This window comes from Myotis brandtii, unplaced genomic scaffold, assembly GCF_000412655.1.
Source record: "Myotis brandtii unplaced genomic scaffold, ASM41265v1 scaffold893, whole genome shotgun sequence".
Classification (NCBI taxonomy): Eukaryota; Metazoa; Chordata; class Mammalia; order Chiroptera; family Vespertilionidae; genus Myotis; species Myotis brandtii.
Window position 1 is genome coordinate 191,518 of NW_005371660.1, and position 23,531 is coordinate 215,048.

The 23,531-nt window shown below is 39.7% G+C and overlaps 1 protein-coding gene across 1 annotated transcript in view; it reads right to left on the bottom strand.

Annotated features, from left to right (window-relative positions):
- Positions 1–23,531, bottom strand: part of EFHC1 (EF-hand domain (C-terminal) containing 1) — a 68,526-nt gene that overhangs the window by 15,148 nt on the left and 29,847 nt on the right. The window contains exons 6-11 of the mRNA XM_005885159.2: positions 22,304–22,453; positions 20,967–21,156; positions 15,900–16,120; positions 6,685–6,825; positions 2,946–3,159; positions 2,428–2,575 (exon numbers count right to left, since the gene is read on the bottom strand). Coding sequence (XP_005885221.2) covers positions 2,428–2,575; positions 2,946–3,159; positions 6,685–6,825; positions 15,900–16,120; positions 20,967–21,156; positions 22,304–22,453 — 1,064 coding nt within the window. The remainder of the gene's footprint in view (positions 1–2,427; positions 2,576–2,945; positions 3,160–6,684; positions 6,826–15,899; positions 16,121–20,966; positions 21,157–22,303; positions 22,454–23,531) is intronic.

Consider the following 23,531-nt stretch of genomic DNA (forward strand, 5'->3'; position numbering starts at 1 on the left):
ACCAGGGGGCAGACACTCAATGCAGGAGCTGCCCCCTGGTGGTCAGTGAGCTCCCACAGCAGAAGTGCTGCTCAGCTGACAGACGGGCGCCAGACGCGGGGCTGAGGGCTATGCAGCTGCTGCATGAGTCTCTCCCGTGGACACTTCCCCTGTGTGCACGAGGCAGCTGCAGCAGGCGCAGTGGGGCCGGGATGAGCGGGAGCAGCGCAGGGCCCAGCCCGGGCTCAGGCCCTTCCCCGGCCTCCTGCTGCTTCACACACTACTTCGTGCTGTGTGGGATCAATGCAGACAGCGGGCTGGAACCTGACAAGGTGGCGGGTAAGGCCGGGCTATGGCAGCATGGAGGTCCACTGATCCCCACCAGTGCACAAATCTGTGCATCGGGCCTCTAGTGAAGTATAATGGAGTTATAGAGGAAACAGCTCACTGGGGCTGCTCACACTGCCTCCATTCAAGTGACTCTTGCTGTGCAGCCCGAGGAACTCAGTGAAGGCCAAAATACTGACATAAGCAAGGAAAGTAATTGCAATGAAAAGGATGACATATCCCAGATACTAGCAAAAAATTGCACATTAAAATAACTTTCAGAGATATTTCACTGTCAGTAAAGAAACTCTAGGAGATACTTCACAACATTGAAAGCAAAAATAATGAAATGTTGGAAGCTGATCAAAACTTCAAAAGGAATGTGACAATTTTCCAAAGCATAGAAAAGATGTTTGCCTGTATCATAAGTTATACGATGAGAAAAAGGCAAGCACTGCTCAAACTACTCTTGATAAGTTTTTTACAAAGAAATGGAACACTTCAATTCTCAGTGTTGCCAATATTTTAGATTATAGTGTACTAAATAAAAAGTAGTTTTACTATTTTTTCATTTCCCTATATTTATAACCATCAGATTTTTCGTGTTTATGCAATAATTTTTAAAGGTCACAGGACAGTAGTAAATTTCCCACTGCTTATTAAGATTGTTTGCACGGTTGTTTTTATAGTCCCACACTGCTGTGCAAAGGAAAGAGTCTACTTTCCTTATTTGGTTTCCAGAATACCACACCCACTTGGTTTTCTTCCTGCCTCACCAGTTGTCATACCCAGTTTCCTCTTCTCAATTCTGAGAGTTGGAGGACCTCAGGGATCAGTCCTAGGAGCTCTTCTTTTCTTTATCTACACTGACTCCCTTAGAGAGATTTCACTTAGTCCTGTGGCTTAAAGTATTATCTATATGCCAACACTTCCACATTTACATCTCCAGTCTAGAACTCTTGCCTGAACTCCAGATTTATACATCCCACAGCCCATTTGATACTTTATTTGGATATCTCATAGCTATCGTAAACCTAGTATATCCAAAACTGAAATCCTCCCCTCCCCCCAAAACCCTCTTCTACCCCAAATGAACATCTTCCCCATCTCAGATGATGGCAACTCCTTCCTTCCAGTTGTTCAGGTCCAAAACTTTGCAGTCATCTTAACTACTCTCTCTCTCTCATATCCCCTATGTAATCTACCTTCAAAATATATCCAAAATCAGACCATTTCTCCCGCCTTCACTGATCTACCCTGGTCCACGCACCATCATCACTTGCCTGGATTATGGTAATATTCTCCTAACTAATGTCTCTCCTAACCTATTCAGAACACAAAAGCTCTTTAAGACATATGTCAAATCTTGCCACTTCTTCTATTCAGAACCCCACAATGGTTCTCCATTTCACTCAGAGAAAAGCCAGCATCTTTCCAAAGACCTAGTAGGTCCTACATGATCCAGGACTTGTTAATTTTCTAACTCCACCTTCCACTCCTCTCCTCTCACTTGTTTCACTCCAGCCACTTTCACTGGCCTACTTCTTGCCAGTGTTTCTTGCGTAGTCTAGGCATGCTGCTACCTAGGGCCTTAGCACTCACCATTCCCTTTCCGGAACGCTCTTCCTCCAGATATCCATATGGCTAACTCCTTTACCTTCAAATGACCTTCCCAAGGTGTGACCTTGCCCGATCCATTGCAATCCACCACCTCCCTTCAGAAACCCTTATCACCTTAATTTTGCCCCACTTTTCCATAGCACACATCACCTAATATACTGTATCATTTACTTGTGCTGTTTACTGACTATCTCCCACTGCTTAGATGCCAACTCCATGAAGGAACAACTTCTTTTCTGTTTACTACTATAAAAAAGCCCAAGGGCCTAGTGATAGTTTCCGACCCATACGAGGCATTCAATAGTTATTTGCTAAATAGATAAAGTTGGAAATGTTCTAAGTTACTACTTATTATATTGGACCCAGCAAACCTATGTATGACTAATAACTCCTACTTGGTGAAAATCTAAAATGGGATTACCCATTCAATTTATCAAGAACTATTTCCTGAATATCTCACATGTGCCAGAGCCAAAATGCTCCCTAGACAATCAAACATACTTTTCCAACTTTGATGCAGGAGCTTCTCGCTTTTGAATGTGGTTCTGAATCGACAAGAGTGCCTCTGGTGAATACTGGGCAGCGTTACTTTCCATATATTTCAAGACATAGTCGTCTGTGTCCAGGATGATGAACCGGTGGCCAAACACTGGGGAGAAGGCAGAGATACACTCACCTTGGTTATGCTTTTATCATGCAATCAGGAGTAAATACTGACCCTCCAATGACAAATTCACAGACATGCACATGCATGCATAGTGAACTTTCAAAGCTCTCGAAACTTATATGCAGTCATTTGTTCAGTGTTAGGAAGCTCAGGATCTATATTTATACCCCCCTCCCCCAAATGCAACCAATTCACAGTTTAATTGGGAAGGAAGGAGATTAAGACATTGGACCACATATGTAAGGATATTAGCTTTGTCTCTGCTGGAATGCAGCCTACTTGTCTCTTACAAGGGTTACTTCAATTTAACTCACTTGGCTAGTCAGAAAGCCTAACCTGGGTTTAGACCTACCATCAATCACGGCGCCAATGAAGAAGTCACTAGGGCTATAGTAGATGGGGTTTCCCGGCGGAGAGTGTGGTTTGGCAACTTTTGTTCTGCCAAGGTACTTGCCCCCAATGATACCAGAATTGCGAACAGGAGGCTCAAAGATACTGATCATGTCAGTGGCTAGAAAATAAGAGAAGACAAATCGGCGGCCTTTGTCTTCTGGGTAGGGGGATTCCTAGAAAAGTGAAAAAAATAAGATATTATGAAGGTACATGAATTATCTAGATGCCCCCAAGTAAAATACCTACAGGGATTAGGTTTATTATGTAAATCTATTACATAAAGTATAATATACATGAACAGTATGGGAGGGACTCTGGTGGCTGGGAAAGGACATGGCTCATCTAAAGGCTGCCCCAACTCAACTGCAGTTGATAGTTGCCTCGTGGGAATGTAGGCCCAATGCTGCTAGATCCTCCAATTTTGCATGAGAAGATAGCAATCTGGAGTACTGTATAAAGCCCTGGCTTGAAAAAACTGACCTAAACTCTCTCAAGCACTATGCAGACCAACAAAGCACGGAGGTCGCCACATTCTGCCCATAGGCTGCCAGTGTGAAACCTCCTGGCTGACATTAGGTTCAACTTCGTGGGCACTATGATGCCTGTGCAGAGTTTAGTTCTTTGAACAAATCCATTTACATACATAATTTTAAAAGAAAATTTAAGAAGGGAGGAATCGTAGAGTTAAAAGTGATTCTGAGAAACTATCATGTAGACAAGACTTCTCCCAAATCAACTCGCTGAGAGTGATCACATAACCTTTAAGCCACAAATTCCAGGTGGAACAAGCTTAAATACAGATATGCTTATTCCTGACTAAAATCTTCCCATATCACACCTTTCACACCCATCTTCTCATTTAGACCAGGGACTTGTGTAATCATTTCTCATTTGCCGCAGAAAGACACTGGGTTTCCTCTTAGTAAGATAATTTCCGCATTCCCTAATCTAATGGTTTCCAAACGTTTTTGACTGGATACCCCTATAAAATTAAAAACAACAACAACAACACATCCACAATATAGTTAATGAAAATCAAACCATATCACTCCTCTATTCTCAAACTTCCAGAGACTTCCCATCACACTTAGAATAAAATATAAAGTTCTGAGCAGGGCCACAGGCAAGGCCATAGCAAGGGGGTTGGGGACACATCCTTCAGAGCAGCGGTCGCCAACCGGGGCTACGAAGACCACTGGTGGTCCGTGAGGTCTGAAAGGTTGGTGACCGCTGCTTCAGAGTGTTTGTGATGAGCTGAATGGCTATACCCTCTATTTTTACCAGGCCAGGGAAAACCCTTTGAAAATTACCACAACCAGAATATCACTTCTTTTTTCCTTTACCCATAGGAAGGTACACACTAATTCTTTATTAATATTAGTCCTACTGGTATTCTTTTAAATGATTTTTTTTACTTTGAACTCTAACACACAGAGAAAATGACCAAACCACCCCGCCCCCCAAATGTACAGTTCAAAAAATTTTCATAAAGTGAACACCCAGGTAACCACCATCCAGGTCAAGAAACAACATTGACAGAACCTAAAAAGCACCCTCCGAATCAATACCCTATCCTTCCCCCACCCAAGAAGCCACTATCTTAAGTTTACGGTTTTCTTTAGTTTTATCACAAAGCAGGCATCCCTAAACAGTTCTGTTTTGCCTGTTTTTTTAAAATCTTAATATAAAGAAAATTATATAATATGTATTATTTTGTGACTGAATTCTTACATTTAAAGTTATGTTTATGTGACTTATCCTTGTTATTTGTAACTGTAGTTCATTAATTTTCATTGCTGAACATCAGAATTCAAATCATTGTATAAACATGCCATTTTATTTATCCAGTCAGTTTCCTATAAATGGACATCCAGGTTTGTTTTTAGCAATCATTAGGGACATTCTTATCTCCTAGTGCACATATATGTACTATTTTGGCACAACCTGGTATGTTTGATTAGGCCAAACTATTTTCCTAAGTGAGTGTGTCACTGATAGTATATTTCCTATTGTTCCATATTGTCACCAACATATTAACCACCCTGGTAGGTGAGAGCAATTCTTTGCGGTTATAATTTGTAGCTTCCTGATCACTAAAAAGGCTGAGCACCTTTTCATACATTTATTGGCCTTCTGGATATCCTCTACTGTAAAATGCCCGCTCAAGTTTCTTGCTTATTTTTAAAAATGATTTTAGATTGTTCTTTAGATATTCTGGATATGAGTTCTTAGTTGATTTCTGCAATAAAATCTTCTCCCACTGTCTTTTCCTTTTTTTACTTTCTTATTGGTGTTTTTTGAGGAACATCAATGTCCATTTTAATGTAGTCAAATTTATCAGTTTTTGAAACAATTTTGGCTTTTTGTGTACCACTACAGAAATCTTTCCCTACTACAAGGTTAAAATTTTATTATTATTAAGAAATTTTATTGCTTTGCCTTTCACATTTAAATCTTAAATTCACCCAGAATCAATTCCTATATTTGGTCTGAGGTGAGTCATATTTTCTTTTTTTCCAAATAGATATCTAATTGTTCTGATATAATTTATTGAAAAGGCCTTCCTTTCCTAATCCCTCAGCAGTGCCCTTAGTCATGTATCTAAATGTGTGCAGGTCAGTTTCTGAACTCTCTAATCCAGCGGTCGCCAACCTTTCGGACCTCACAGACCACCAATGGCCCATGGACCACCGGTTGGTGACCGCTGCTAATCTATTCCATTGGCTTAATTATCTATCTTTGCACAAATACTCTATTGTCTTAATTACTTTACATGACTTTTTAATATATGTTATATTTTGTTAAGCAAATCCACCAATCTTGTTCTCCAAGAATGTCTTGGCCATTCTTGGAAGTGCTTTACATCTCCACATAAATAATAGAATCAGTTTGTCAATCTGCAAAAATTAAAAACCCTTTGGGATTTTGACTGTAATTGCTTTGAAACCATAAATCAATTTGGGGCAAATATCTTTATAGTACTAAATTGTCTCACTAGTTAACAGTATCTCCAAATCTGCCTGTAATTTGAAAAATCACCTGGCCTACCCCTTCCCACTCCCAATTCCTATTCTCAGAAGTAACTTACTTTAATTTCTAATATTTATGTGGATAGTTCTAAATAAAATGTTTATATTCTTTTTTCTACATTTTTTTCATTTTTAAAAGACATTATCCTTTGAATTCCTATCAGTAATTTGCCTCAGGGAATTCAGGGAATTGCCTGAGTGGAATATTCAGAATTTAAATTTATGTCTGTTTCCAGACCTATGTTCTCAACCACTAGCCATATGACCTCTCAAAGGCAACATCTAGTTAACTGATATCAATAAATGAGTCCCTTTATTATATTTAGTGACTATAAAATATAACAAGCTAGATATGACAAGTAATGCTAAAAATTAGTAAGACATGGTCCCTACCCTCAAGGAAATCAGAGTACACTGCAAAGGCACACAGACACATAAATAAATTGAATATAAATCAGGCTTTCATAACTACTTAATTAAAAATGCAAAAAGGTTTGTCAAAATTTGAGGGGCAGAGGGGAAGATTAATGATCTAAGAAAATATTTTTGTGGGAGATTGGCCTTGAGCTACATCTTGGTTCAGGGACACCATACTTAACAGCATCCAACATACGTCAAGGCACGATACTGAGACAGAACAGAATCTTAGTATATAAAAATTATCCTCACCAGTGAAGCCAAAAAACGAAGCACCTTGTTCTCATTCATCAGCATTTTAATAACATCTTTTTTCGGAGCTTTTGGAATGAGAACAAAACAATTCTGAGCAGAATCGTCGACTGGTCCAAAACCATTATAGGGAGGTAATTCCTGAAGAAATACAGGAAGCAAGAAGCAGATGCTATTTGTATTAAAAACTACAAAGTAACTAAGTTTCTTTGAAAAATCTAGAAAACATTTAAAAGATATTTCAATATTTAAAATGTAGTCAGAAAAAATAACACACTGCATATTCCATTCCTCTTATTATAGACTAGAGGCCCGATGCATGAAATCCGTGCAAGAGTAGGCCTTCCTTCCCCCGGCTGCAGGCACCGGCTTCCCTCTGGCACCCGGGACCCGGGCTTCCCTCCAGCTGCTGGCAGGCGCAGGCTTCACTCAGAGCCCTGGCTTTGTCCTGAAGGTTGTCTGGAAGGACGTCTGGTCTAATTAGCATATTATGCTTTTATTATTATAGATTTTTTTTTTGTTAATCCTCACCTGAGGATATGTTTTCCATTGCTTCTCAGAGAGAGTGGAAGGGAGGGAGGAACTGAGGAAGGAGGCAAGAGGGGAAGAGAGAGAGAAATATTGATGAGAGAGAGACATATAACCAGTTGCTTCCTGCCCATGCCCTAACCCAGGGCAGGGAGCAAACCCACAAACCAGGTACATGCCCTTGACTGGGAATCGAACCCATGACCCTTTGATGTGCAGGCCAATACTCTAACCACTGAGCAACACCGACCAGAGCTATTTATAGATTTTGTACCTTGATCATTCCTCATGGAAGTGACTGCTGATGCTACAAAGTAACTCTCAGGGCTACAGTGAAACTACTGCTGATGTTCACTGACCCCTTACCTGGCCCTACTCCCAGGCCCAATCCTGGCCCTTGTGACCATCCTAGCATGATTTTGTTAGTGGTGGAAGTGTGTGTGTATGGGGGGAGGGGGGGGTCCTTGTCCCCACCTGTTGCTCATGGAAGTGGGATTCTTGAGATATCTCAAAAAAAAGAGAGAATTTTTTGAGATTCATATGGTAGAATGAGTGATTTTTATTTGTGTGGAATTACATCCCTGAGTTTCCAAGGCCCCCTCTCCCTCAGTCCTGCCATAGAAGTGTCGCTTTGGCTTTAGCAGGGCTAAAATCAGAGTCAGTGTCCAGAGTTTCCATTCCATGTTGGCACAATCCAATTCAGCATCAGGATAGCTTAATTTGTGTTTCCTGCCACAGTCCATCAGTCCACTGCATGCAGGGTTTCCTGGGCCACATGGCTATGAAGGAAACAAGGGAGAAAGCAAGGAAGCAGGAGCGAGAGTGCCCCATGAGCCAAGAGTCACAAAAGCAACATGAGGGCAAATTCCTTTAAGGGATTATGCATCCCCACATTTTCGTGAGTTTGCATTAGCCACACCTATTCTGTTCCCAGGTGTGACTGACAGGAACCTTCCCTGGTCATCCCAACTTCTCTACGCATGCATCTATCTCCCCTTTGTTGGACCCATTCCCCCAGTGTTCTGCAGGGAATGGACCAGTGTTTCTCTAGAGAGTGTGAAATGGCAGCTTCCTGGTTAAGCTTCCCAAATGGCTAAGCTTATCATCTCTGGCTTCCCCCTTTGCTCCTTTCCTACTATTAATAGCTAATTAATTATAATGGTATCAACTTGGTTCATTTTCCCTTTTTACTTCCATATTTCTAATATTTTCATTACTTGAGTTTTGCCTCACAGAAGAGGGATGACAGCTGTACTTAGTGAGAACTCTCCTTTCCTAGTGAAGGAGCAAACTCAAAATAAATTTCATTGGTGAGTAGTGTAGAAGTATATAGGATGAGCTTATATTTCTCAAAGAGCTGAAAGCATCACTCTAGGATAGTGATGGCGAACCTTTTGAGCTCGGCGTGTCAGCATTTTGAAAAACCCTAACTTAACTCTGGTGCCGTGTCACATATAGAAATTTCTTGATATTTGCAACCATAGTAAAACAAAGATTTATATTTTTGATATTTATTTTATATATTTAAATGCCATTTAACAAAGAAAAATCAACCAAAAAAATGAGTTCGCGTGTCACCTCTGACACGCGTCATAGGTTCGCCATCACTGCTCTAGGATGCTAGGATTTGCTTGTCTCAAAGCTTAAGTAGTTTTGAGGGTGTTATCCACTCTCTCATCAATATTAGCTAGAAAGCATCAGGGTTCTTTTTCTCTGATTCCTTGCTATGCCTTCTTAGCAAACTCAGCTTGTACCTTGCTTTTCACTTGTACTAGTAGACACCTTCCCCAAATCTTTTTATAAATTATGTCCAGGCACTTTAACAAATTAGTCTATAAGATCCCTGGTCCATCTGTAATAGGGTACTCCCTCAAAACCCAGTAACTCTGCCATGCTCATTCAAGGTGTAGTGATCAGAACACTGACCCTGCACTCCACTTGCCAGGGCTGCAGTGATGTGATCATCATGGCTGGAATATGACAGAGGATCTGGTGGGTGGGCAATGACCTAATTTGCTCCAAGTGCAACACCACTGCTCAATGAATGGACAAGCTTTCATGGACAGAGGGACCTGTGTGAGATGCCAAATACTAGTAAGTTTTGCATTACTCTGGAGGCCAGGCAGAAATGCAGTGGTGGGATCTAAACTTGCTTTGCATCTGCAATAAAACACAATGACAGCAGCCTGGTTGGGGGTTGGGGGTGGAGGTTGAGAGATTTTGAAATAGGGAGATACCTGTAAGCCTCTGAGTGCCTTCCTCTCAAATTCCTTTTGTGTTCGACAGGATTCTACCTGCTTTTCCTGAATTGCACCTCATTTGCTCTGCTTGGAATGAAGACCTTCCCTAAATATCAGCCCATATGCCTGGAGTCCTGGCACCGGGCTTCTCATACTCCAAGTTACTGCCTGGGTCCTGTTTAAATCTAGATGAGCCACTCCTCTGACTGTGGACATTCTCACTCCTAGTTACTCCTCCTCTTATGACCCACCCACCAGAGTTTCTGCCCAGGCTCTCTAAACAAAGCAAGTATACGATGAGCGTGAGAGTCCCATATCCCCTCACGTACTGCCTTTAGGGGACATCTCCATAGCAGATTAGCTCTCCTAGTCCTTGGTTTCCTCCTCTGCCTCACCAGCATGTCTCCATATGGAGCCAGCTTGAGAGGGAACACATCTGGCCATTGGACCCATGCTTACTTACTCCCAATCTAGCAGATCAGCCTGACCTATGAGTGTTGTGATTCTCAAACTGAATATATCCCTTTCATATCCACTTCTGCCCCTGACCATTAGCTTGGCTCCAGCTTTACCCCTCTAGACCCTGCTACTGTGTCCCATCCCCGCTTTACAACTATGTTGTTCAGGGTTTAAATGACTGAAGGGCCAAGACTAAGGAGAGCTAAATGTATTTGCAGTTTGGTAAGAGGAGCTCTCTTACTCATTTCCAACACAGACTTTTATTAATAGGCAGAGAATTTATTTGTAATATAGAGAATTTACTGAAAATAAACTGACCAAACACTATAATTAATGTGCCAAAAATATGGAGGTAGTTAGTTTTAGTATACAGAGTGACTGATAGGCAAAACAAACATCTACGTAGTTCTTCACTTCTCTCTGCTCTCTATCCAAGTCTCCCCATCCTTTACTTTCTTTGGAGGACAGGTTAAGAGAAAAAATAGTATTATGGTAATGAGAGTGGAATGGAGAAGTATTCTAGGACTCAAAAGCTCTTATCAACTCAAAAGATGGATCAAAGGGCTCCAAAAGGTGCACCACTGTTACAATCCCTCCCATCCCACCCCCTGCTTAGGTAAAGCTCGCCCTTGCACTTTGCAATATGACCTTGGGAAAGTCCCCTGGACCGCTATCTTACACTACACTTATCTGTAAACTAAAGTGGTGGAATAGTTGGCTTGATCAGAATCTAGATCTGTTCCCATGGTATTTTTTCGTATATACTCCATCAAATGCTGCCAAAAATTTGAGGGTGAGGCACATTCAATGGTACAGAGTTCTATCAGAAAAAAAAAAAAACACCAACTGATAGCAAGAGGTACAGTCATGTATCATAATGACAGAAATATGTTCCGAGAAAGGCGTCGTCAGGTGATTTCAGTATCGTGTGAACATCATAGGGCACACTCACACAAATCTAGGTGGTATAGCCAACTACACATCTAAGCTATATGGCATAACCTAGTCCTCCTGGCTACAGACCTGCACAGCATGTGATTATACTGAATACGACAGGCAAGTGTAACAGTGGCATTTCTGTATTTAAACATAGATAAGGCCTAGTAAAAACATGCTATAAATATAAAAAATGGTTCACCTGTACGCAACACTTACCAAGAACGGAGCTTGCAGGACTGGAAGTTGCTCTGGCTGAGTCAGTGAGTGAGGAGTGAATGTGAAGGCCTGCACATGACTGTACACTTTCCAAACACTGTACCCTTAGGCGATACTAAATTTATAAGAAGATATTTTTCTTCAACAATAATTTAATCTTAACTCACGGTAATGTTTTTACTTTAAAAATTTTTGAATTTTTAAAAAAAATTTCAACTCTTCTATAAAAAAACTTGGCTTAAAACACAAACATTGTCCAGCTGTATAACAATATTTTTCTTTATATCTTTATTTTATAAGTTTTCTCTATTTTTAAATTTTTTCAGAACTTAATTTGTTTTGTTAAAAACTAAGACACAACCACACACATTAGCCGAGGCCTACACAGGGTCTGGACCTAAATATCAGTCTTCCGCTCCACATCTTGTCCCCTGGAAGGTCTTGAGGGGCAGTAACACACATGGAGCTGTCCTCTCCTCTGAGAGCAAATGCCTTCTTCTGGAACACCTTCTGTAGGACCCGCCTGAGGCTCTTCTTTTTTTTAAAATATATTTTATTGATTTTTTACAGAGAGGAAGAGAGAGGGATAGAGAGTTAGAAACATCGATGAGAGAGAAACATCAATCAGCTGCCTCCTGCACGCCTCCTGCTGGGGATGTGCTCGCAACCCAGGTACATGTCCTTGACTGGAATTGAACCCGGGACCCTTCAGTCTGCAGGCCGACGCTCTATCCGCTGAGCCAAATCGGTCAGGGCCTCAGGCTCTGCTTGAGGTGTCACTGTTTTCAGAAACATGCCCATGATGGTTAGCTTGGGTTGTTTGTTTTTTACATCATAAATCTGCTTATAGACCAATAATGCATCATGAACATTCCTCTCTAATAATACAAACCTTTTGGTGTTGGGGGTCATTTTTCAAACTTTCTAAGGAGTGTGTTGAGGTCTGCAAAAGCTTCTGCTAAAACCTTCACTGTGAATTTTCTTGGGGGTTCGTCTTTCTTCTCCTGCAGTTTCCTTTTCTCTTGCCTCTTCACCTATGCATTCCAGTTCCAACAACTCTTCATTAGTTAATTTCTCAGGATCCACCTCTAGGAGCTCCTCAATGTCATCTCATCCACACTCAGGCTAAAGTCATTTGCCATCTCAACCATAGTCTTCATTTTTGCAACATCCTCATCCTTGACAAAGCCTTTGAAGTCATGGGTGAATCTCCTGAGTGTCTTCTTCCAGATGCCATTCATATACTCCTTGGTGACATCACCCCAAGCTCAAGTAAGGTTCTTGATGCAGTCAAAATGTTGTAATCCCTCCAGAATTACATCAGTGTCTTCCTCAGTTGCAGCAATAGCCTGGTTCAAGACCCTCCTCAGGTACTAGGCCTTAAAACCTACTATAACTCCTTGATCCATTGGTTGCATCAAAAAGGGGGTTTTGGAGGGAGACACAGCACTTGGATACTGGGATGACCGTTACCAATAAAAGAAGGATGTTCAGGAGCATTATCAATAAGCAAAATCTTGAAGGGTATGTTATTCTCTAAACAGTACTCCATTTCACTGGCAGAGCAATTCAGGAGGGCATCTTGGGAGAGGAGTTGAGTGACCCATGACTTCCATGTCCCTGTAGGAAACTGGCAATGTGTGCTTATCGATATGCTTGAACACCCAGGGGTTCTCACTCTGCCAGAGCACAAGGGTTTCAATTTGTAGCGGGCAACATTGCCCGCAAGCAAGACTGTTATTTTGTATTTAAAAGCCTCAGAACCTGGCATTGACTTGGCCTCCTGTGGAAGGAAGTCCATTCATGCATCTGTTTCCAGAATATGGAGGTCTCATCCATATTGAATATTTGCTCTGGCAGATAATTTTGCTTCACAATCAGCTTATCTAGAGTTTCCAAAAATTCCTCAGCTGCCTTCACATCAACACTCACATTATGGAATGAATAACAATACTTGAATAATTTAAACCACCTAGAGCTAGTGAAAAATTCACATCAGAGCTGGGACCAGCCTTTCCTTTCAACATCAAAAACAAATCTTTCGCTGTGGCTGTGATCCTTGTGGTGCCGAGAGGACATACTGCTGTGTCTACTCTTCCATCTGGGTCATTAGAAGTTTCTCCATATCTAACACAGGCCCTTCTCAAATTTTTGTTAGTCTCATTACCTTTGTTCTTGCTCTTCAAGATTGTAGCTATGGTGGAATGGGACATGCCTGACTGGAAAGATGTAGCCATCACTAACTGTCTACCTTTGTAGTCTTTAATCATTTTCATTTTGCATCCAGATCAGTCACTGGCAACATTAGCAGTGGATTTGTATGCGTAGGGACCACAATGAGCAAAACTACACAAGATTAATCACAAGAGAAAATGATGCAGTCAAGACGCGGTAAACACAAAATGTAGCAGGCTGCTGCTGGCATAACACTGTTTTACAACAAACTTTATTCAAGTAGGTAGAACAAGTTCACTCTAAAATAATGATAAGAAGTTTAGTACATTGAAATCATAAGCCAGTGACACAGTCATTTATATCATTACCTAGCATCATGTACCGTACATAACTGTATGAGCTGTAATTTTAAATGACTAGCAGTGCACGATTACACCAGTGTCACCACAAACACGTGAGTGATGTGCTGTGCTGTGACATTATAATGCCACTTGGTGATAGGAATTTGTCACCTCCATTATAATCTTATGGGACCACTGTTGTACATGTGGCCATTGTTGACCCAAATATGACGCATGACTGTATTATTACCACCTACACTTGCTTCCAGAAGTTTTATTGCCCCTGAGAACTCATAGCATACACCAAACTCCAAATTCTTCTTTGCGTTGTTTTAATGAAATGTTGGTTCTAAGAGGCTTGCTTAAGAGATCTTTTGGGATAGCAAACACATACTAATCAGGCAGTCTTCTTCAGCCTACTTCAAGAGACATACAGTATACATACCTCTGATTTGCTGGGCACTGTTAGTTGCTAGGAGCACAAAGATGTACAGAATATAGTCCCTGCCCTCAAGGAATTTACAGCCTAGTTGAGAAAATGCATAAACAGGTATTTTAATGTAATAGATGAGTGCTCGTGGAGAGGCATAGAGCACCCCAGGAACACACAGGAGGTGGCCAGCCCTGCCTGGAGCTTCAGAGATACTCTCTTGGAAGAGAGAAAGCCTATACTGAGCTGTGAAGAATAAGAAAGAGTCGTGTGAAAAAAATGATGGAAAAGTGGTTTAAGCAGGTGAAGAGCATCGTAAAAGTCCAAGGGAGTAAATCAGAATGTAGCACCTGCAGAACCACACATTATTCAGTATAATGGAGGCTCAGGGCACACAGATAGGCAGCAGATGGGGAGAAGGTAAGGGCCTGGGCTGGAGCAACTCAATTCCATCCTGTTGTCTCTCTTTTGAAAAGAAACCGCTCGGCGACATTATTTTATACACACAGTGGCAACAGAAATGAGTCACAGGTCTGATCACCCTTCCTTATACATGAGCAACAGACAAAGAGGTTGTATGACTCGCTCCTAATCCAAAGAGGTATAAAAACAATCACACTTTCAGTCCATGATACTGTTCTACTTTAGTACTTCAGACACTTCTCGAATGTTTTGTATAATGTGTAATTTTTAAAATGTGCAATTCTCACTTGAAACTCTAAAATATGTGGCTGAGCCACTCTGAAGACTCAAGTTTACCATTTTACTATTTCAGTGCATTAAAAGCACCATGAACTTACTCTCATGTCAGAGTGGACTTCTGTGGTGCTCAGAACTGAATTTTGTAGTTCAGTGTGATTCTAAGGAAAGCTATGTTGCAATGAAAGAAAGTCATCTTCCAACATCTTCAGTTAATCAGTTTTTGCTTTGCTGTCAACCAGTTTTTCAGTGAAAGGGTTTGATAAATAAGCAAGAAACAATGAAATGCCCTCAGGATCTGGAATGTGAAAAAATGTCTTTTTAAAAAATCTAAATGAAAAAAATATTATAAAAGTAATGCAAGACTTGGTATAAAAGGAGAAATTAAAACCACACACAGATTTTCTGGGTCAAGAAATACGTAACATTTTATTTTGAATAAATTAAAATGATGACAAACTGACTTCAGAAAGGTTTTCTTTTTCTTATTTACTTATCTATCATTTTTAAATATGTTATTATTGATTTTTACAGAGAGAGGAAGGGAGAGGGAGAGACAGAAACATCGATGAGAGAAACATGTGAGAGAAACATCGATGAGAGGGAAACATGCGAAAGAAACATCGATGAGAGGGAAACATGCGAGAGAAACATCGATGGGCTGCCTCCTGCATGCCCCCTCCTGGGGATTGAGCCCCAAACCTAGGCATGCGTCCTGACTGGGAATCAAACCAGTGATTGATGTGATTCCCAGTCAGGACACATGCCCAGGTTTGGGGCTCCATCCTTTGGTGCATAGGACAGTGTTCAACCAGCTGAGCCACTCTGGCCAGGGCAGAAAGGTTTTTCTTATTGGTCCTCCTTTAACAGTACATGAAAATATTTCTTCACGCCAGGGCAAACATAAGCTATCGCGAGTCTTTCAAAATCAAATAGATCCCAAACCTCATTATTTACATTCTATTTCTTCATCAATTAAGTTGAGGCTCTTTTCATATGTACATTAGCCATTTATATTTCTTTTGTGAACTGCTCTTTTTTATATGCTTTGTCCAGTTTTTTTTTTGTCTGTTTTTTGCTTTTTTTTTTTTACTGGATATTCATTCACCTGTCTTTTTTTCCCTTTTTCTTAAACTTTACATCAAAATATTAATTATCTCACTACACTCAGAACTAGCGTTCCATTACCTGTTTTACAGGAGGTTGTTCCTTCTTGCTTACATCAATACATGGTAAATCAGAGATTCCAAACTTTTCCTTGTAATAGTGTCGAGTAAATGGATCACAATCATAAATGAAGAAGGTTCTCCCGAGGATAGTGAGTGGCTTCCCAACGATGAAGTCTTTGGCAGTATACCATTCCAACACCTCCTGATCAGAGATTTCCAGCACACACTTAGGGAAGTTCTCTAACATAAGAGAGCAGGGAGAGAGGAAAGAAGGAATGAGGATGGGACACACAGCAGCAGGGCATTCTTGAGAACCTGACGGAGTGCAGTGTTTGGCTCTGGTCAAGGGTCAGGGCCTCCTCTGCATTCCCAGGAGAACACAGGCTGTGTACTTCCATCTGTTGACAGGACACATAAATAATACCCCAGATGGCTTTTGTAAAGTCTCTCTCCCATGATCAGTTCCAACTATCACTACAGGTCACTGATCTTAACAGAATTAATGCTCAGAAGAAATCATCACTGGAAAAAACAATAAAAGTCCTTGTGTAGAGTATTAGATCTAAAAGGAACCCAACAAGTCATCAGTGATCACATATACCATGTACTAGGTACACTACTAAATACTGAGATTACAACAATTAACAATAGAAACAACATTCCTGTCTTGATGAAGAAAGCATTCTGTTTGAAGTGACAGATATTAACAATTACACAAATAAATGGCTTCATTTCAATTGTGATCACTGCTATTGGGACAGTGTGACCTAGTCTTGTGACAGGAGGCTGGGACAGTGAGCAAGATGATTACAGTGATCCCTACATCTGGGGAATCAACACATTTTTAAAATGTAAAATCAACCTTGCTTTTTTGGAATAAATCCAATTTTGTCACACTGTTTTATGAGAACTAAGTGTTGGAAACCATAAGGTAGTCAATCAGTTCTGGTAAAGTATCACACTGCATAGCTTTAACCACAAAGCTTGGCCTCAGAACTCTGATCTCAGGAGGCAGGAGAGGTAGACTGGTATTCTCTTATTAATTGCTAAGATGGGAAAATAGAAAAGGAGGCTAACATTCTGCTATATCACACAGAAAGGCATGAACTCTAGCCCTTGATCATGCTAAAAGAAGGGCTGGTATTTTTCCAACCAGGCATAAAAGCCCCTCCTCCCAGTGTGCAGTGCCTAACCCTACTAGATCCCTTTGAGTTACCCCAGTAAGTGATGGGCAATGGGGACACAGCTCGTGACTCCATGAGTTTTCCTCAGTAAACAAGGTTCTGAGAGATCTGGGTGTCTGTGTGTGTGTGTATATGTGTGTGTGTGTGTGTGTGTGTGTGTGTGTGTGTGTGTGTTCCAGCCATTTATCCTTGTTTGCCCAACAATTATCTTTTTCATATAATGCTGGATTTATCTTACTGATATGATGTTTAGGATTTCTGCACATATGTTCATGAGTGAGACTATAGTTCTTTTTTCTCATGGTGTCTTTAGTTTTTTTTAACAATGAATGAATGAAGTTCTTTTTCTTTTTTATGAGTTTATATGAAGCTTGAAATTATATGTTCTTTAAGTATTTGGCAGCCAGCTCTGCCACAGAGCCTTCTTTAGTCACTCCAGCTCCCATCTCTTCTTCTGAGCTCTGTCTACATGACATAACTAGTTATATAATCAGATAGTCTTGGACACTTGTGTTATTGTTTAATGGCTTTGTGTACTAATGTGACCTGTTTCCCCAGTCACTAGAAGGGACTTAAGGACAAGGGTTCTAGGTCTGGAAGTTATTTTCATTTTCTCCTCCACAGCACTTAGCACATGAACTAGTTCCCATAGCAGACACGTAACTCTTGTTTAACTGAATTTAGTAAGAATCATCCATTGGATAAATGGCTTTGAGAGTCTATTAAACATCAACTCTACACTCCTTCTAGTTAAAGGAATTATTTACTTAGCTGATGGAAGCTTAGCTTTTTCTATCCTGCTGCATGACTAACAATAACTTTTACAAAAACATATGTTTCCTACCTCTTAAAAGAACCCTTCACATGTTAACATGCTGCCTCTCCATGTAACTGATGAAAACTTTGTTACAATTTGGGAAGTTATAGAACAGGATGATTAGTGTTATTTTTATTAAGTTGACTTGGGTGACATTGGTCAACATGAACATACAGGTTTCATGTGTGGGTTCTATGTTAAAAAATCTGTATATTGCACCATGTGTCCACCGCCCAAAGTCAAATCTTCTCCTCTCACCTTATATTAGGACTTCTCTCCCCACCCCCATCCCTCTGGCAACCACCACACTACTGTTTGTGTTCATAAGTTTCAGTTTTATATCCCACACATGAGTAAAATCATATGGTTCTTAGCTTTTTCTGATTGACTTATTTCACTTAGCATAATGTTCTCAAGGTCCATCCTGTTGTTGCAAATGATGCTATTTCATCCTTTCTCATGGCTGAATAGTATTCCATTGTGTGTATGTACCACATCTTCATCCAGTCCTCTATCACAGGACACTTTGGTTGTTTCCATGTCTTGGCCACTATGAATAATGCTGCAATGAACATAGGGGTGCATATATCTTTGCGAATACATGATTTCGAGTTTTTTGGGTATATACCCAGGAGTGGGATTGCTGGGTCATATGGTAGCTCTATTCTTAATTTTTTGAGGAATCACCAGATTGCTGTCCATAGTGGTGTACCAGTCTACATTCCCACCAGCAGTGAATGAGGGTTCCCTTTTTTCCACAACCTCTCCAACACTTGTTGCTTGTCTTGTTGATAACGGCCACTCTAACAGGTGTAAGATGGTATCTCATCATTTGAATTTCCCTAATTGCCAGTGAGGTTGAGCATCTTTTCATATATCTATTGGCTGTTGTATGTCTTCTTGGGAAAGATGTATTTTCAGGTCCTCTGCCCACTTTTTATTGGATTGTTTATTTATTTGGTGTTGAGTTTTATGAGTTCTTTATATATATTGGAAATTAAACCTTTGTCAGAGCTACTATTTGCAACTATCATCTCCCATCTGGTTGGCTGCCTGTTTGTTTTGTTGTCCGTTTCTTTTGCTGTGCAGAAGCTTTTTAGTTTGATATAGTCCCATTCGTTTATTTTTGCCTTTCCTCCCCTCTCCTTTGGGGTCAAGTTCACAAAATGTTCTCTACAACGCAGGTCCATAAGTTTGGTACCTATAGTTTCTTCTATGTAACTTATTGTTTCAGGTCTTATATTTAGGTCTTTGATCCATTTTGAATTAATTTTTGTACATGGGGACAGAACAGGATGATTATATATTGAAAATTTTAGATGTAGGCCACATGGATAAAGCAGAGACAAGCGTGGAACCTGAGAGTTCAAGGAACTCGGTTTTAGTGACACTTTTTTTCAAGGTCTGCTAACAGTTCCATTCTTTCTTTTAATTTACTGTAAATCTAACTTTTATTAGTTCCAGATGGCAGAAATTTCAGGCTCATTTAAGGAATCTGAAAGGCCAAAATTAGTACCTCAGTCCTAATGTCTTAGGACTCTAAGAGGGCTGGATAGTAGGCTATATATAAGAATATGACAGGCAGCAGCCAAACTCTGTTGAACCAGGGCACAGATCCAGTTGTTGCTAGCACGGAATACAATCTGTGTTAGCAATTATTCTCATTTTTTCAAAAAAAGAGATTTTAAATGTTAACTCTCTTAATGTAAAACAATTCTACTCCCTTTTACTCTCTTCAGCAATCTCACTCTCTTCTACCTCGCAAGCAACCATTCTAACGTGCAGCTTTTTTATTATAGTGTATTATGTATATTGTTTTGTGTGTATTTTACTTTATGCAAATGTTATTGCATTATACATCTCTTTTTACTTTTTTTCTACACAGCACTATGTTTTTAAGATGCACCTATTTGCTTTCTTGTACATTCTGTTTATTGCTTCTAACACTACATATTTATCAAGGTATACCTTCATCACATTTTGTTTATCCACTCTCCCAATGATAGAAATCTCCAACTCCTTACCCCCAAATAACACTGCATTCTTTTTTAAACACTGTGCAGGCCAAGAATTTAGCCTTCAGATGGCCGCTTTGTTTATAACCTTTAAGACAAACCTCTTGCTCAATACCTGGAATTTCTTATCTCCTAGCTCCCAAAAAAATCAATGAATATTTACAGAGTTCTGTCAGCCATCCAACCATGAGATATGTCATATGCCACCAATATGGCATTTTTATAATAGAACATTCTTTTTAAAATATATTTTTATTGACTTCAGAGAGTAAGGGAGAGGGGGAGAGATTTAGAAACATCAATGATGAGAGGGAATCATTGATTGGCTGCCTCCTGCACATCCCCTGGGCATGTGCCCTGAATGGGAATCGAACCATGACCTCCTGGTTCATAGGTTGATGCTCAGCCACTGAGCATGCACACCAGCCAGGCTAAGAGAACATTCTTAAACTACAAAGTCAATAACTAAAGCAAGCCTACGTATCGTAGAGAAATACTGATGTAAGGCAGGTGCCACCTGCGTTTTGTTGTGGCCTCACTCTCCAGTCCACTAGGTTACTTTACACCAGCAAAGAAAGAGCAAGCGTTCACACAGTGGCGCTACACTCTATGAGCCACAGACATGCCTTTTCCAATCCTAAGTCATCCCACATAGAAACTCCTTTTGTCACAGAGTTGAGGCAAGAAGCAAAGTCAAAAAAAGCACATAAGGAAATGAAAAGCTGTATCTGTGAATGAAAAAGCTTGTTTCAGAAATGCACAAAAGTCTGATATTAAGTTGCGTTAGTTCAGAAGCCTTGATCTCCCACACTTTCATGAATCTCCCACTGCTGTTTTGTTTTTGTTTTCTGACTTGGATATCAGTCCTCTCCACCAGACCATTTCAGAGGGGAGCCTGAACCAAGGGGGCAAGTAAAGGGCAAAAATTAAGGGAAAGCAGTTTTTAGTCCCTTTAAGAACACACCAAGAGCCTCCTAAGTGTAAAGGGAAATGACCACACTGGTTTAGAATACTCCTCTAAAATTCAAAAAAAGGTCCAATTATCAGAAGATAAACCCAACCAAACGTACTTGCATCCACCAAAACCTTGGGCATACGCTGGCGGTTCATCAGGACCGGGAAGGGATCACGCCCATCATTCCGTTCATGGATCTCTCGAATTTCTACCGTATCATCCATAAGATAGTAATGAATGATGTACTTCCGACATTCACCGAACATGCTGTCTGTATCATCCCAGATCGCATAAAATCGAAGAACCTTTGAGAAATCCAAAGTAGTGACTTAAATACGAATTCTATAAGTGGAGACTTTAACTTAGCTACTTTGGCATTCATATATCAGACAATAATGAAGAGATTAGCTAGAAAGACAACGAAGCAATCTCAAATGGTTAAAAAAAAAAAGAAATTTTTACCAAACATACAAAAACATCTGAAATTATGTATCAGATGTCAACAGCTGGAAAATATTAATAGGCTTATAAATCTGTGCTGAGAAAAAATATTCACTTTGATCCAAAAATATTAGTCAGGGAAAGAGAAGTTGAATTAAAAGAGCAATGGATCCTTTATACAGTTACTAATAAAGGTGCATGTGAATGGTTTGTATGTAATTAATATGGAAAGAATTTTCATTTACTTATCAGTCTTTTTTTAGTTTCATCAACACATATCTTCTAGTAATATCAATAACACAATCTTTAAATACAAAGTAATAACAGATATATGATTGATATAAAGAATATCCTTAAAAAGACTATGATAGTGCTAGGTAAAATTTTCTGAACTAAAAGGAATTACATTTCTGAGAGAAAAAAAACAGCAAAGAAGCATTGAGGGTGATCTTTCCCTTCAGCACACAAAGGAAGACTGAAATCTCCTACACACCATGCCCACCAGGGGGAGCACAGGAAGGCTGGAAGAGAATTGGAAAATACCCAGAACATTCTGTACTCACACATTAACATAAAACTTAACAAGAATCATCTGTAATGGAATACTTCTGTGAAATTACTATTTGAACATTAGAAATCTACATATATGGGAAATAAATAATCCATTTAAGGTTTCCCCAAAGGATTCTGTTGAGGTTAACTCACATTTGGGAAATAAGTAGCCAGCTGGAAATATAAAGTGGAAAGAAGATGTAGCTCAGGAATGCTCTAAGATTTAAAGGTTTGGTGGAAGTCGTAAGACTTATTTCCACAATCTTCTTTGGATCTCTATAAAACTTTGGCATTCCTAGCCCTCTAACTCTAGATAAAATCCGAAAAATAGCACTGTATCCAAATGGTTATATTATAGGTGTGATGTTTCAAAACACACACACACACCAAAATAGTTTGCTAATAAACATTTCCACACTTGGAAACGAGTTAACTTACCAAGGTGCCTGAGTCACTTACTTGTTTGTCAAAGGTGAGAAACTGCTTGAGTTGATCAAAGTCCGATGGAGTGACATACTGATGAAGAGGCCGTTTCCGAAGTTCTGTGTAAGGATCCAGAGCCATCTTCCCAGGTGGATTTAATTCAATTCCTTGACTTTCCAAAAATTCCTAAATAATTCAAAATTAATACTGATCACCTTTCTTGAAGCTTCTTCAAGTATTAACTGATGGAATAAAAATAAGTGTAATAATTTCTATACCACTGCCAGGGTTAACCATTAATTTGCACCTTGAGCATGTATTTGCAGTACTGAGCCTCCAATTGACCCAACTCAATAATGCAGACAATAGCTGATTATTACCTAAAGTGTTCTATATTATAAAAATGACGGGCAATAAGAGAAGCTCCAAATATAACCTCAGATCAATGGAATTTAGTCAGGTGCCTGAGCACAGACTAAGGAATACTTACATACACAAATCTGAAACCTAACCAGTTTCAAATATGTAATTTATATCAGGTATAGGGACAAACCGCACAATGGCAAAGTTCAGCTGAAATCAAATTCCCAACTTTCCAACTCATTTAAAACAAGTCTATGATTAGGTCTCCCCTGCAAAATAAAAAAAAGCAAGCATGCCCACTGGTTTAGATCAGAAAACGTTATATAGCAAACCAGGAAAGGCAAATCAAGTGTTCACATCTCACCAGAAAAAAAGTTAAGGAAAGCATTTGAACCTGACTTGATTTTGAATTCTATTTTGCTAATTATGAGTAAATATAATACTGTTTTCAGAGTCACTATATCTTTTAATACAACTTGACATTTCTTTTTAAAAGAACCATAATGGATTATGCTTTTTTGAGAATCAGAAAAGAACAACTTCATGGGTTCTGTTTACATTCTGGAACTAGAAATTAACCTGAAATCTAGGTTTCTTTGGGGAAGTGTGTAGTTTGCTTTTGGAGAATTCAATAGAAAATATATAGAACACAGGACCAAAATATTTGGGTTCTAGTATTAGCTCTGCACTAACTTGCTTGTAATCTTAGTATTTCAAGTTTACTAGGCAGTCTCCAATATTCTTTCAATATTAACATATTATGAATTTTAATGTCTACTACTAAATCGACTAAGCTGGAGATACTGACTGGCAATAAAAATTCTCCTCTCCTTTGAGGTGGTGTATTAGTGTAGCAGGATTATTGGTTGAGATACTTAATGTGTTGTACTCTTTTCTGTTG